The sequence below is a fragment of the Myxine glutinosa genome, chromosome 1 (assembly GCF_964187855.1).
Source record: "Myxine glutinosa chromosome 1, kmMyxGlut1.1, whole genome shotgun sequence".
Lineage (NCBI taxonomy): Eukaryota > Metazoa > Chordata > Myxini > Myxiniformes > Myxinidae > Myxine > Myxine glutinosa.
In genome coordinates, this window is record NC_136261.1 from 294423815 (window position 1) to 294438630 (window position 14816).

General features: G+C 47.6%; 1 protein-coding gene across 1 annotated transcript in view; it reads left to right on the forward strand.

Annotated features, from left to right (window-relative positions):
• SELENOO (selenoprotein O) overlaps window positions 1–14816 on the forward strand; it is a 71515-nt gene that overhangs the window by 34217 nt on the left and 22482 nt on the right. Inside the window, exons 5-6 of the mRNA XM_068134504.2 lie at window positions 824–1101; window positions 12778–12934. Coding sequence (XP_067990605.2) covers window positions 824–1101; window positions 12778–12934 — 435 coding nt within the window. The remainder of the gene's footprint in view (window positions 1–823; window positions 1102–12777; window positions 12935–14816) is intronic.

Here is a 14816-nt window from a genome sequence, read left to right on the forward strand (position 1 = left end):
CTGTGTTGATTTGTGCTGTCTCTTAATGTCCTCATAATTAATGTCACAGTACACCGATGTCTCCTAATCTCCATGCTCTGCATGTGATTTATGTATTACTAGTAAAAAGCCCGACAAAAATGATGGGTTGGAACAGTTTATTTGATGGTGCAGCCTCGTGAGCGTGCCAAAGTCGAAAGCCAAGGCCCAGTGTCAGGTTTGCTTATATATTCTTTATTTATTAGACATCCTACGGATGTAAATGAATATTCGTTTGACTCTTCCAGTGTTGCACATAATGTGCAGCGAATTTCACCTCCCTGCACCTTGTATTTATTGTTATTTAAAAATAAAAAAAACCGCTTTGTACACCGCCCTTGAGGCTCGGTTTGCAAGCCACCGTCTACAGTTCCAATAGAAGAGAAAATTACTTTCATGGAAAATGTTTTTCGAGTTTGTTTTATCCTCAAAAAATAGACCGTAGTGAACACATTCATGTTAAAAGATTCAAAACCTACCCTTTTGAAGGGAGACAGACGTCTGCACAAATGCACAAACTAACATTGTGTTTTATGTGGTAGATGAGCTCCTCCATGAGTGAGAGGTGACTGCAAAAATATATTTTCCAAAATCTCTTTGGAACACAATTAACAAATTGATGCAGCAGCACAGTAGTGGAACTTGAACCTATGATCCCAGCTTCAAACCATTTGCTCAGTTGGGAACAATAAACAGGTCATTACAGGTATTGCATGGAGAAGCAATAATATAAAAAAATACATTTTACTGCTAAAGTTGTTGAATCCCAGTTTGAAATGAATTGCATGTTTTTTTATCCTCGAAGGTTTGACCCCAACTTTGTGTGCAACTCTTCTGATGATGGCGGACGCTATGCATACAGTCAGCAGCCTGAAATTTGCCGCTGGAACCTAGCACGTCTTGCGGAAGCTCTGGCACCAGAGCTACCTTCTGAACGCAGTGGCCCTCTGCTCAACGACTACCAGTCTGAGTTTGATGCCCGTTTCTCAGAAAACATGCGCCGAAAACTTGGTCTGCAACATCTGGAACTACCTGGCGATTCTGACTTGGTCAGCAGCCTTCTTGAAACGATGCATTCCACAGGTTTGTCCTTGTTTGCGTTTTGCATTTATTGACAACAATGTTGAAATAAATCTCCTCCATAGCCTGTTAAAACGCATTTCGCGTTCTTGAACTCGGTAAGTTGGTAATGGTTTATTATATTGTTACGGATCGCGGTTTAGATGTTATGATGGGCCGAGCGGATGGTCCACCGCGACCTAACAGTTCCCCCGATTCTTCCCCAACTCACCCGATTCGCCCAGACGTTGGCCAAATCGCGCTACGCTAAATCAATGATTGGAAAGGACACAACGACTGGGATAAATGAAACGACGCAAGGGGTACAGTTCTCAAGACCTCCGGAGGAGGATATAATTAGTGGTGGAGAAAAGGGGTAGATTACAAGGTAGAGTGAGGTAAAAGACACAGAAGAGATAGGCACTTAGATACAATCTTATCTATCCCAGACAGACCACAGACAAACGGAACAAGGCTGACTTACACAGGGATTGATGGCAGGGAAGGACAGGTCGGTTGATAGCACAAGGTGCACCTTGGCTCGGGGACAGGATCAAGCACGGTCCAAAAGATGCAGGGAGGCCTCACAGCGCTCGGAGGTGGCGTCTTTCTTTCTCCAAGCTCAGCGCGCATCTGACGTCACCTCCCTCTTCCTGCGCATGCTCAGCGGGGAGTCACACGCCCTCGGCTGGTTGGCTCCGCCCCAGATGGGACCGGTCCGCCGCTTCTATTGGGTGCGGGGGTTACCGGGCTCCGCCCTTGACGAGGAGCTGACAGCGAGCCCCTACTTGGTAACCCCGTCGAGCACATGTTCGATGGCGGCTTGTTGGAAAGGCCTGGTGCCCTCCCAACACCCCCTACCAACCAAGCCGGAGTGAGGACGCGCACTCCCCGCGCCCGCCGCTGCTGTTGTTGTTGTTGTTGTTGTTGTTGCTGAACCGTGAGGAAGAGCTGCGGGGAGGTATTGGGAGGTCCTAAACTTCCTAACGGTGCCTACAATCACATTCTGGTGCAACGAAGAGTCAGAATTAATGGAAACGAGTCCTTAACTGACATAGACTAAGAATAACGAGCAAGATGTCCTATAGTTGTCTTACATGAGATGCGGTGAACCTGGGTGCGACATTTAATGGGGGAAATAGGGGGAGGTCGGGTCTACAGAGTGTTGTTTACAGAAAATGGGACTAGGGAATGGGGGATTGGGGATAGTTGGGAAGTATTGAGGAAATAGGGGAATATTTACAAGCGGATATGGATGGATGCAAATCCCATATCCGCAACATTGCACCCTTCTCTACCTCGGGGCATCCCGACCCGATAAATTTTTACCTACGTTAGTGTGGCACTCAGATGTAGTTCCCTCTACTATTAACTCAACCCTGAGTGCGACAGTTTTACAGATGTTCACAAATGAGTAAATATGTCCCCCTGCGACGTTGCACCCTTCTCCTAACAGAAACACACCCGCAGGATAACCGAATCGCGGAAAGCATCCTCAAACTAAACATACAGCCGGTAGGGAGCATCATTTACACAAGACTACACTGATATTTACACTACGATCCAGGACCTGTTCTTTGAGGAACACATGCAGATGTTATGCATAGAGAGAGCACGCATGCCAGCATCGATACACCAACCCACGAGTGCCCTGTGGCCCTACGGCCTTTAATAATGTGCAGAGCACCCCGTCCAAGCACCAAAAGCACCACCCCATTATGTACAGTCAGCACCATCCGGTGCACCAATAAAGTGTTCAATAAAAATGCACAATTAAGTGTCCATGGTCACCGGTGGTGTCGCAGCCGGCCGATGTTCTGCCGCTGGTCTTGCCTTCATGGAGTGCACTTGGCCTTCTGGCTTCTTTAGAAATAAAGAAAGGCGCCAACCGCGTCCATTTCTAAATTGTGGCCGTCAGGGGGGCCAACTAAAAGTGGTTCACCTGTATGGCATAGGTGCCACGTTGACCCAGAGGTCCATCCACGGGTGGTGCTTGCCCGCAAAAGAACTGCGGTCCATGGTGGGCGGCCACAAAAATTGCGGTCCATATGGTGTATCGATCCAGGCAGCAAGCAGCGGAAGTACAGGCCCACAACTGCGGAGCCAGCACCTCTCTCTCCTCTCTCTCTGCCCCAAAGCCAGATCCTCGGAGGTGGGAGACAAAAGAAGACAAGTGAGTAAGGTGGTAAGGGCGCAAAAGTGCATGCAATTCAAGGTAATGCACACTGGGGGCACATGGGAACCAGGTGAGACAGGTACGTTCCTACCGTACACCCCCCCCCCCCACCAGGTAACCTACATTGCCCCTCCCTTACCCCTTACTGTATCCACAAAACACAACACTACCCATAAACATCTACTTTACACATCAACAAACGTCCCTACTGTCTTCCCTGTTCCTCCCATAAACCAAATTCGTCTTCTCTCCCTCCCAACCAATCAAATTTGCCATTGCCAACTCTCATCAAAATTTGCCATCTCCAACTCAACATCAAAATCTGCCATCACCAATTCATCATCAGTCCCTCCTAAGGAGGGAGAGATGGAATCACCCCAATGTCTTATCCACGTCGTGATGCGTCTCACAAATCCAAACAGCAATTCTCCTTTCCTGCAACACAGAACAAAGGAACACAGGTGTGGAGTCATCATCATCACCTCAGGTAAGTGGCTGCGTATGGTGCGACAGGTTCATCAATCCTAACTATTTCCTAAATGACTTTAACAACTTTACATTACCCGGGGTCTTTCCCTGCCAATCCATTGGCCAACTTACACTATGGGTTCTAAAAACCAATTCCCATTGACCAAACTGTGGTGCTTCTCAAGTTGGGGTCTCACTCCCCCGATTCATCACTCGGTGCCCCCGCACAATTTCGGTGGCTGGGTCGTGTGACGCTCCCAGCTGGTCCGCCCACCTGCACACCTCCACCACTGTTGTTGCCTACCGAGCTCACCTGCTCCTCACCCTAACCTAACTAACTGGGGAAGGCCCTCTCGCACTCTCACCCCCTCAGTGCCCTCTCTGGCACGGGCTGCCCAATCCACACCCGGGATCCTCAGGCACCCACTGACACTAACGGCTCCCAGAGCCCACCTGCGGCCTCACCTGGCCGACATCTAACAGTGGCGGAGTGCCCAACCATTCACACTCATACTAACAGGCCACACGACCAGCCAATTTCACCACACCAATGCACCCATCCACAATACCATTCTGCATCTGCACCACAAATGCCAATATCCAATCACAATTTACCTATACCCTCTACCTAACACTTACACTACCCGCCCCGGGTACTCGTGAAAGGGGTCCACTCTTCCCCCATCCACACCTTCGCACCATGCACACCACTCCGTACCACTTACTCCAACTCTCTCCACACCACTCATTCCAATACTCCATGTATTCCACACACCTGTACTTGCACACCTGTGCTCTCATACTTGGTGCCGCCTGCACCCTTCTCTCCCCCAAGCGCATTCGCGCTGATCCACAACACTCACTACTCATACACTGCTCCACACACCTGTCCAGTTCTCACACAGCATCATCTCATCTAACTACTCCCCTCTGAAACTTGCGCTTCCCAGTCGTCCCTTTAAACTATTGCGCTCCCTCGTCATTATCATCCACTCTAATCTACCTGCGTCCCCACTACAGGTATCAGTCACTATCTAAACCTTAACGTCACCTAATGTCATCTTCTAGGTCCCTACACACGATATCCTAACCCACCCGGGCTAGTTTTCACTGCCATACACCCCCTAATCTAGTGCTCCTTTGCCCCCCTATCATGGGAAGGGTGGCAGGGATGCCACCCTTACCCACCGTCATACGGCGCGAGTGGGACCTTGTGGGACCACCTCGTATGTGAGTCGTTGCCCGCCTGCCGGACCCCGTGCGTCGCCCCTTGCGGGGTCAGCGCGGGGCCGAGCCGGCCGAGCCCCCACAGTACATTACCCCCAAGGGGCTCCCGTGCCTCCCCTGTCCTTCTAAAAACTACCCCTGTTGGTGTCGATGCATGGGTCACACTTCCGCAACCCGCTACCCATTCCATACCACCACAACCTTGCTCACTCACACCTCGCACCTCTCCAATCACCGGACCCTCTCGCTCGCACCCTCGTTCCATACCCTCCGGACCAGCCATACACCTCACTCTTGGCCTCTCACGAACATCCGGGTCCATCTCGACCCCCAAGCTTATTAAATCACCTGGCGCATCATACGCACGACCATATTGGTCACCACTTACACCGGGTCCTCTTTCTCTTCGCTTCTCCTCCATCACCTGCGAATCCCTCATCCGGTTAATGAGCACATCATCACGATCCGAACACAGACTTTGGACCAATTCTTTTACTTCCTCCTTTATCTCTTTCTTATCCTCTCTCCGTCGCTTCTTAATTTCGCTCACCCCTTCTTCCACTTCTTCTAATTTCTGCTTCACCTCCTTCATCTCCTCGTGCGCCCCCTTAAGTTCTTCCTCTAACTCCACCTTATTTTTTTCTATGTGCTCCCGCACCTCCCGCTCTTTAACCTCCATCACCTCTACCACCTTGTTCATTTTCCTCGTCAGGTCCTCATGTACCGTCTGACACTCTTTTTTAATTACCCCTACGTCCTTTTTCATCTCCTTCTGTGTCGATTTTAAACCCTCTATTACCGCTGTGTTCTTCTTTACCTGGTCCCCCAACTCCTTTTGTCCCACTGTCAGTTGTTCTACTCCCAGCGTCAACTCCTCTATACCACCTTGCAATTTTACAGTCCCCTTTCTCACCTCCTTCTCCATGCGCTCCTTACAGTGCCTCACCTCCTCGCGCACTCCTCCGACCTCCTCACTCACACCTCTTCTGATCTCTTCTCCCATCACTTGCATCTCCTGCCCAGATGCCACCCTCATCTGCTCCATTTCCTCCCTGTGAGCATCCAATTTAGTTTCTACCCCCATTCTGACCCCCTCTATCTGCTGCCCCATTTTTTAACTTCCCTTTCCGCTTGGTCCCTCATGTCCCTCAATTTGCCTTCCATACTGTTTTCTAACCCCTCTAGCCCCTTTTTCATCCCTTCCATTTGATTCTCTTGAGTGGCCATTCTGTTTTCTACCCCCGTTAACCCCTCCTGTATTTCCCCTAATCTATTGTCTAATCCCTCAAATTTGTTTCCTAATCCCTCTATTCTACTCCCTAACCCTCCGATCTGGGCCCCCATGTCCTCCCTCAATTTCTCGCTATTGGACCCCATCCTTTGTTCTAACCGTTGGCTATTGGCCCCCATGTCCTCCCTCAATTTCTCGCTATTGGACCCCATCCTTTGTTCTAACCGTTCGCTATTCTGGGCCATAAGGGCCTTCATTTGTATTAAAAAAAGGTTCAAATCTACCAGCGGCGCTGCTACGGTCGCGGGCGCGGTCGCCGTAGCCATCTGCGAGGCGCCATTTTGCGCGCCCGTAACCTCGTGCGCGAGGACGCCATTTTGCGAACCTGCCGCCCTCACTGCTTCGCTCTCCTCATGTCCCTCAATTTGGTCCTGGATCGACCCTGCCTCACTCTCCTCTACCGGAACCCAGCTGTCTTGATCTGCCATAGCGCGACTTTCAAAATTCGGGTTTTTTTGTAAAACAAAACAATTTCCAACTGCTTGTAATTTTGAGCGCGTTAAGCGCGCTTCGGGCCTCGTATCTCACTCCTCGACACCAATTGTTACGGATCGCGGTTTAGATGTTATGATGGGCCGAGCGGATGGTCCACCGCGACCTAACAGTTCCCCCGATTCTTCCCCAACTCACCCGATTCGCCCAGACGTTGGCCAAATCGCGCTACGCTAAATCAATGATTGGAAAGGACACAACGACTGGGATAAATGAAACGACGCAAGGGGTACAGTTCTCAAGACCTCCGGAGGAGGATATAATTAGTGGTGGAGAAAAGGGGTAGATTACAAGGTAGAGTGAGGTAAAAGACACAGAAGAGATAGGCACTTAGATACAATCTTATCTAGCCCAGACAGACCACAGACAAACGGAACAAGGCTGACTTACACAGGGATTGATGGCAGGGAAGGACAGGTCGGTTGATAGCACAAGGTGCACCTTGGCTCGGGGACAGGATCAAGCACGGTCCAAAAGATGCAGGGAGGCCTCACAGCGCTCGGAGGTGGCGTCTTTCTTTCTCCAAGCTCAGCGCGCATCTGACGTCACCTCCCTCTTCCTGCGCATGCTCAGCGGGGAGTCACACGCCCTCGGCTGGTTGGCTCCGCCCCAGATGGGACCGGTCCGCCGCTTCTATTGGGTGCGGGTGTTACCGGGCTCCGCCCTTGACGAGGAGCTGACAGCGAGCCCCTACTTGGTAACCCCGTCGAGCACATGTTCGATGGCGGCTCGTTGGAAAGGCCTGGTGCCCTCCCAACACCCCCTACCAACCAAGCCGGAGTGAGGACGCGCACTCCCCGCGCCGGCCGCTGCTGTTGTTGTTGTTGTTGTTGTTGTTGTTGTTGCTGAACCGTGAGGAAGAGCTGCGGGGAGGTATTGGGAGGTCCTAAACTTCCTAACGGTGCCATACAATCACATTCTGGTGCAACGAAGAGTCAGAATTAATGGAAACGAGTCCTTAACTGACATAAACTAAGAATAACTAGCAAGATGTCCTATAGTTGTCTTACATGAGATGCGGTGAACCTGGGTGCGACATTTAATGGGGGAAATAGGGGGAGGTCGGGTCTACAGAGTGTTGTTTACAGAAAATGGGACTAGGGAATGGGGGATTGGGGATAGTTGGGAAGTATTGAGGAAATAGGGGAATATATTTACAAGCGGATATGGATGGATGCAAATCCCATATCCGCAACAATATTTATTGTTATCATGCGAGGACAAAGTCAAAACTAGAACGACACTCGGTAGAATACATACCTCCACCAGGCTGAACAGTTTGTTTTGTATCCCAATGATGCGCCGGATCTGGATTCAGACCTGAACCAAAGTCTAATCGGCTTGTTCTTGTCACCTAACCAACTCATCCCCCAAGTTTAGTCATAACTTGTCCATAACTTTTTTAAATATCATGTTATATAATTGCTTTTCACCCGATCTCTCAATGGTGAAAAATCACTTTAAAAAATTAAATATTGCTCTTATCCGAATCCATATTCAGATCTTCACCAAAATCTAATCGATTCGGTCTTGTCACACACCCAACCGGTCCACCAAGTTTCGTCCAAATCCGTCCATAACTTTTTGAGATATCCTGATATATATCGGTTTTTGTCCCTATCGCCCAATGGTGAAGAATCACATAAAAAATCAGGTAGCCGGATCCGAATCCGGATCTTCACCAAAATCGAATCATTTCGTCCTTGTCACACACCCAACCGGTCCACCAAGTTTCGTCCAAATCCGTCCATAACTTTTTGAGATATCCTGATATATATCGGTTTTTGTCCCTATCACCCAATGGTGAAGAATCGCTTAAAATTTCTACCAGTCGGATCCGAATCCGTATCTTCATCAAAATTTAATCATTTCGTCCTTGACATATACGCTACCTCTCCGCCAAATTTCGTCTGAATCCGTCCACAACTTTTTCTCCCCCGTTGTACCGCGGAGCGAAAGGGGGACTATGGTTTTCCCGTGCGTGCGTGCGTAAGCGAAGGAACCGAATTCTAATTTGGTGTGTGAGTGCAACCCACGTCAAAATCGAAGATGGCCGCCGCCATGTATGTCTGAACCTTGAGAGTAGAATATCTTGAAAAATAAGCGAAGTACCAACTTCTAATCTGGTGTGTGGGTGTATCTCGGCATAAGGAAGAACGCCATTGAAAATTGGGTTGCCACGTCAAAATCCAAGATGGCCGCATTGCGTCTTCCACTTTGTCAACTCGCATCACTTCACCGACGGGGGACCGGGGCGTAACGCTTGTTGAAATATATTTTTCACAGACAGACAGACAGGGATGAAAACATAACCTCCTTCCACCTTCGGTGGCAGAGGTAATGATCACGTGCTTAGCGGTTAGCGTGCCGGCTTGGGATCCTAGGATCCTGGGTTCGAATCCCGGTCGATCGCTGAATTAACGCCAGGGGGGTTGACTCAGCCTGTCATCCTTCCGAGGTCGGCAAATTGAGTACCAACTTGCTGGGATGAATGATCACGGTGTGTACACCGTATCCCTGCGCCTCGTAAGAGCGTGACCAAGGGTTGGCGTCAGGACGGGCATCCGGCCATAAAAACATTGCCTCAAACAGGGAACCATGATTGTCATGGGGCCCGCAAGGCTAACCCCCGCTCAAGCGGGGAAAATGGCCTTAAAACGATCATTCATTCATATTCATTCATCATGTATAACTCCTCAAATAATGCCCGTGTTGTTGAAGACTCTCTCAAAAAAAGATGCCTTCCTGATGTTTCATTAGGACTTGATGTCTGATTTGTGAGGAACATTGTCCATGGAAGGAAAACATTTGGCCCATTTCTTTATTTATTTTCCCATTCGATCACTCACTCCTGTTTCACATATTGAGTAAAATATGATTGCACAGGCAATTAAAGCAGTTGCAGTAATTTCTCCTCCAGCATCGTTGGTGTCCCTAAAAAGTGTGATGTTGTAGGAAACGACATTGTTGGAAACAAATTTTCCCATTTAAATAATGTAAATAGCTTTTAATGTGTCCTGGGTCGAAGCTTTTTTACACTAAAACATCTTTAAAGAGTCCAAAAAGCATATTTTTGTACATTTACATTCAATGACGTCCTAATCATAAAATAAAATGCCTAAACAACAAAATAAATAAATGAAAGCAAAATATAAACAAAGAAGTAACATGCCAAGCTAAGTACAGAACTGTACTCTTCCTATCGACGATGGCCGTGGATGGCATTCGTGGGGTAAATGGTGGCAGTGTGAGCTATTGCTTGGAGGATGACTGAGCAGAATCCACCTCCCTCAATGCCTCTGTGTCATGATGTTTAGCAGAAATTCACTTCACAAAAAAGAGCGCAAGTTCACCGGGAGGATGTTAAATCAATAAAATGGAAGGTTCAGCAGAAATTCACTTCAAAATAAGTGCGTAGGTTCACCTGGTAGATGCTGAATAAAGATGAAAGTTTAGTAGAAATTCGTACTTCAAAATCAAAGCGCACCGACGGGAACGATGATGTTGTATGGAAACGTTGCGACGCTGTGAGAAAAGCGTTCCCCTCTTGGTTAGAGATATCGTGAAACTACATTGTTGGAAGTGACGTTGGAGAAGAAGTTACTGTATTGGTGTTACCGACATGCATATGCAAACGCTCCAAAATGTTTATTTTATACTAGACGACCCATGACCCGTTGGGTCAATGTCAGTTTGAATAGATATGAGAATAGAACTAAAGCGAACGCTGGACATCATCAGGGAGATTATTTGGGCCAGCAAGCCATAAGGCTCTCCTCTCCAGCGTTCTAAATCACTTATCTGTGACACGTGATTTCGGCCCTTATCTCCGATCACGTTTTTTTTTTTTTTTTTTTTTTTTAATAGAAAAAACACGCGACCCGTGGACTACCACGATTTTGTTGTCAGAGGACACTTCTGATGACGATGTTCTTTGTCGACGATCCTCCATTTACATAAACTCGCACGTTCTCTTTCCTCTTCCCTCGACTGAGCGCCACATACAGCTGACCATGCTGGAAGACCGGTTTCTCCAGGTAGACCAGCACATTCTCCATAGTTTGCCCTTGCGCCTTATGGATCGTCATTGCGAAGCAGGATTGTATGGGGAACTGGCAGCGCTGCAAAGGGATATCCTCAGCTTCCGACAGATTTAGTCGGATCCGAGGGAGCATTACAGTTTCGCCTTCAAACGTTGAACTTATGACCCTCGCAACTATAATATTTCGAAGCATGTCCTCAACAATCATGCGCGTCCCATTGCAAAGTTTCGGAGGGTCCAAGTTCCGCATCAAAATGATAGGGGATCCTTTTTTGAGCTCGAGGTTGTGCGGCGGCAATCCCGAGACCAACGGAATCTAGGAATTCCGTTGGGAAGTGCGTCGCATCAGTACCCTCAGTCACACTGTTGAACGCAGCATACTCCTTGCTAGCACCAGGGAACCTTGTGATGCATCTTGAATTGATGTTTCGCATCATATCGTTGAGGGGCACTAATATAGACCTTGCTGAAAAAACCTCCATCGGATTGGCGAATGATGGATATATGGTATCGATGCACTCATCGAGCCCACTCGCTGTCAGCAGTATATCCTCTGGCAAATCTATCTCATCATCCGCATTTTTCTCGATTCTATCCTCGCCGATGTCGAGCAAAAATCTTGAAAACTGCCCACTTCCGTCGGTCAGTCGCATATTAGTTCTCAAGTGAAACATTCCAAAGCTCTGCCATAAGTAGGACTTCTTTATGCACGCATTCTCAACGTCAGCATCACACCCTCTTTTCACCACGGGCAGAAGTTGATGGAAATCACCACAGCATATCGTCAAGATCCCTCCAAAAGACTCGTCTTTGTCACATACATCACGCAACGTGCGATCCACAGCCTCGAAACTCTCTCTCCTGATCATAGGACACTCATCCCACACGATGAGTTTTGTACTTCGAAAGAGGTCTGCGATAGTGGAATTTTTATCGATGTTGCATATGCCATCTTCCCTCGGTGTCAGAGGGATTTGGAACCTTGAGTGCGCTGTTCTTCCACCAGGCATGAGGGTAGCAGCTATGCCAGATGAGGCCACCGCAAGGGCAACTTCTCCACTCGCTCTCACTTTAGAGAGAATCAGGTTAATAAGAAACGTCTTCCCTGTGCCTCCAGGCGTGTCAATGAAAATCATTGATGACTGATTCGTGCGGATGTTGCTATTCGCGTCCATAGACGTGAGGTGTGATTCGCTGTCCGCGTCAGTAGCGCCGTCGGAGGGTTGATACGACATTCTTCCTGCAAATAGTATTGTGTTTGTGCTATCGTTTTGCCGATCATCAAATGACAAATAAATTACATTGTGAAAATTAAAGATTTCAAATAAACCTATTTAAAGTGTATGCGCATTTAAATAATTTTTAAAATCCAAGAAATATCTCTCGGTAATTTCCTGAAACGTATTTTACTTCCGGGTAATAATGTTGAATGAAATAACGAAGATATATACTGTATGCCTGTTATTTTAGGCGGTGTATTTTCGTATATCAACGTGGCGCGATTTTTAAAATATATCTCTGCAATTTCCCGTGTGTGCATGAATGTTCTCAATTATTTCTTTTACCGAGTCTAAAACCATCGATAAAAATGAAATCAGATGGCGAGTTAGATTGAAGATAAAGGCGTGAGACAGACTCAATGGCCTTGAAGATACAAGCCTTTCAGAATTCATTTCGTTCTATAAACGGAAACTTTCATCGGATTTTCTTCCCGTTTTTTTTCAACCGTCTAAAACTATGTTAGCGACTGTGAAAAATGAAATGATATATCGAATTTGATTTGAAATAAAACTGAGAGAGAGAGCAAGACACCACGGGCCTACAAAACAGGCCTCAAAGCTATGCGAGTTAATAAAATGGTGGATATTACTACTCTCTCAAAGGGGTAAGCCACGCCCCCGGACCGATCGAATGTTACACACAAACACGCAAGATTTCAATTTTATAATTATATAGATAGATAGTAAATCTCGTCATAAAAAAATATATATATTTTTTTTACAGGAGGTGATTTTACCAACTGTTTCCGCTTGCTGTCTCAATTTTCTTTGTCTGAAACTGAGGGAGCATTCGACCTACCCAACTTCCTGTTTTTGCTGCTGGACAATTGTGCATCTCTTGCTGAGATGCAGGAAGCTTTCAGAGCACGTATGCACCCAAGGTGAGATGCTCATTCCAGAGGGAGGCTTCTATTTTGTTTAATCTGCGAATGTTTTTTCTGAATGTCCATACTCTTCTTCACTTCACTCCTTTTGCTCTGATTTCCTCCAAACATTCTTTCCCTTCCAATTCCATTCCTTCCACACAATTCTCATGAATGCTTTTCTTTCTCTCTCCTGCTTTACATGGACTTGCACTATCCCCCTTCCTCTTCCGTACTTTCCGCCCCACTTTCTCCATTGTCTTTATATTCAATCTACATCTTGTTGATTCATCCCTTTTCCATTTATTTTTTTTCTTGTATACAAGATCGAAGCTCATGTAAGAGCTAACATTAATCACAAAAAAACAAACTGTCACATAAAACATATAATAAAGGGAGCGGGAGACAAGATGGGGAGAGAGAGGGAAGCACACAAATACAACAGTAGAGAACAGGGACATCGAGAGATTTGTGGGAGGGAGAGGGCTTGGGGGGCGAGGGCATGGGAAGGGAAGGGGAGGGGGGGGGTGGGAGAGGTATAAAACAAATGGACACTGCTAGGACTTCCAGGAAAGAAGTCGGTATTTCAAAAAAGTGGATCTGGGGTGAATTAACGGGGGTAGGAAAGATCAAGGTTGTGGATGGGGGAAGACGAGATGGTGGTGAACAGCCGTTTTAAAGACCTGGAGGGAGGAGTGGGATTGAAGAGAGTGAGGGAGTTTGTTCCAAAGGTGAGAGAAAAGAGGAATGACAGAGTGAAGATGAATAGAGAGTCTTGATTTTGGCAGTTTCACCAGTAGAGGTTTGCTGTCAGATCTTGTGTGACCTGAAGGAATATTTTGGGGACAGAGCGCAGACACAGCTGGGGGAGCTAGGCTGGAGAGGAGTCGGTAGAAGGCAAAGACCACCAACCTGCCTGCGGTGAGACAGAAAGGCCCTTAGAATTGGCTTCATCGTGGGAGATTCCAATGGTTCTGAAAGCTTTGGTTTCAACAGCGTGAAGCCGAGCTAGGTGTGAGGCAGGAGCACCCGCCCAGAGGGGAGAGCAATATTCCATTGAGCTGCGGATGAAAGCATTGTATGTGGTGAGGAGCTCAGGTGTGCCAAGGAAGGACTTCACACGACGGAGGATGCCCAGTCGGACATGATTTGATTTGACTGACTGGCTTTGGCTTTGGAGGCCAGCTTAGAAACCTGACTGACTTTGGAGGCCAGCTTGGAAATGTGGTTTTCCCAGGAAAGATCATGGCAGATAGTGAGATCCAAAAGCTTGAGTGACAGAACTTATTGGAGAGGATTGTTGAGAAAGTAGATGGGAGGGCTTTCCATTCGGTCTTTTTGGGGAGACATAGTGAGTGTGAGATTTGTCAGGATTGAAAGACATGTTCCACTTGTTTGACCAGTCTGTGATTTTGTCCAGGTCTGCAGAGAGTGAGGAGGCTGCAGACTGCCGATCTGAGGGATGAGGTATGGAGCGGCAGAGAGTGGAGTCATCTGCAAAGAGATGAGAGGATTTCCCAGGGACTTGGAGAGATCATTGATGAAGACCAGAAAAAGCACAGGGCCCAGAACACTGCCTTGGGGAACTCCAGCCTGAACAGGAAGGGGAGATTAGAGAAATCCATTCAGGGCCACACCTTGACTACGACCAGAGAGGAAGTCTGCAAGCCATCCATGGATACCATAGGAGGAGAGTTTGGTGAGCAGAGCAGGGTGCCAGACCATATCGAAGGCACATTATATGTCAAGGGAGACGGCTCTGATTTCCTGTTTGGCATTGAGCATGGCATCCATCCATTGTTGAGACAGCAGAAGCAGCATGGCCAGAGTAGATTGACCTGGTGTGAAACCAAATTGATCATCAGAGATCAAGCCATTGGAGAAGAGGACAGATTTTGAT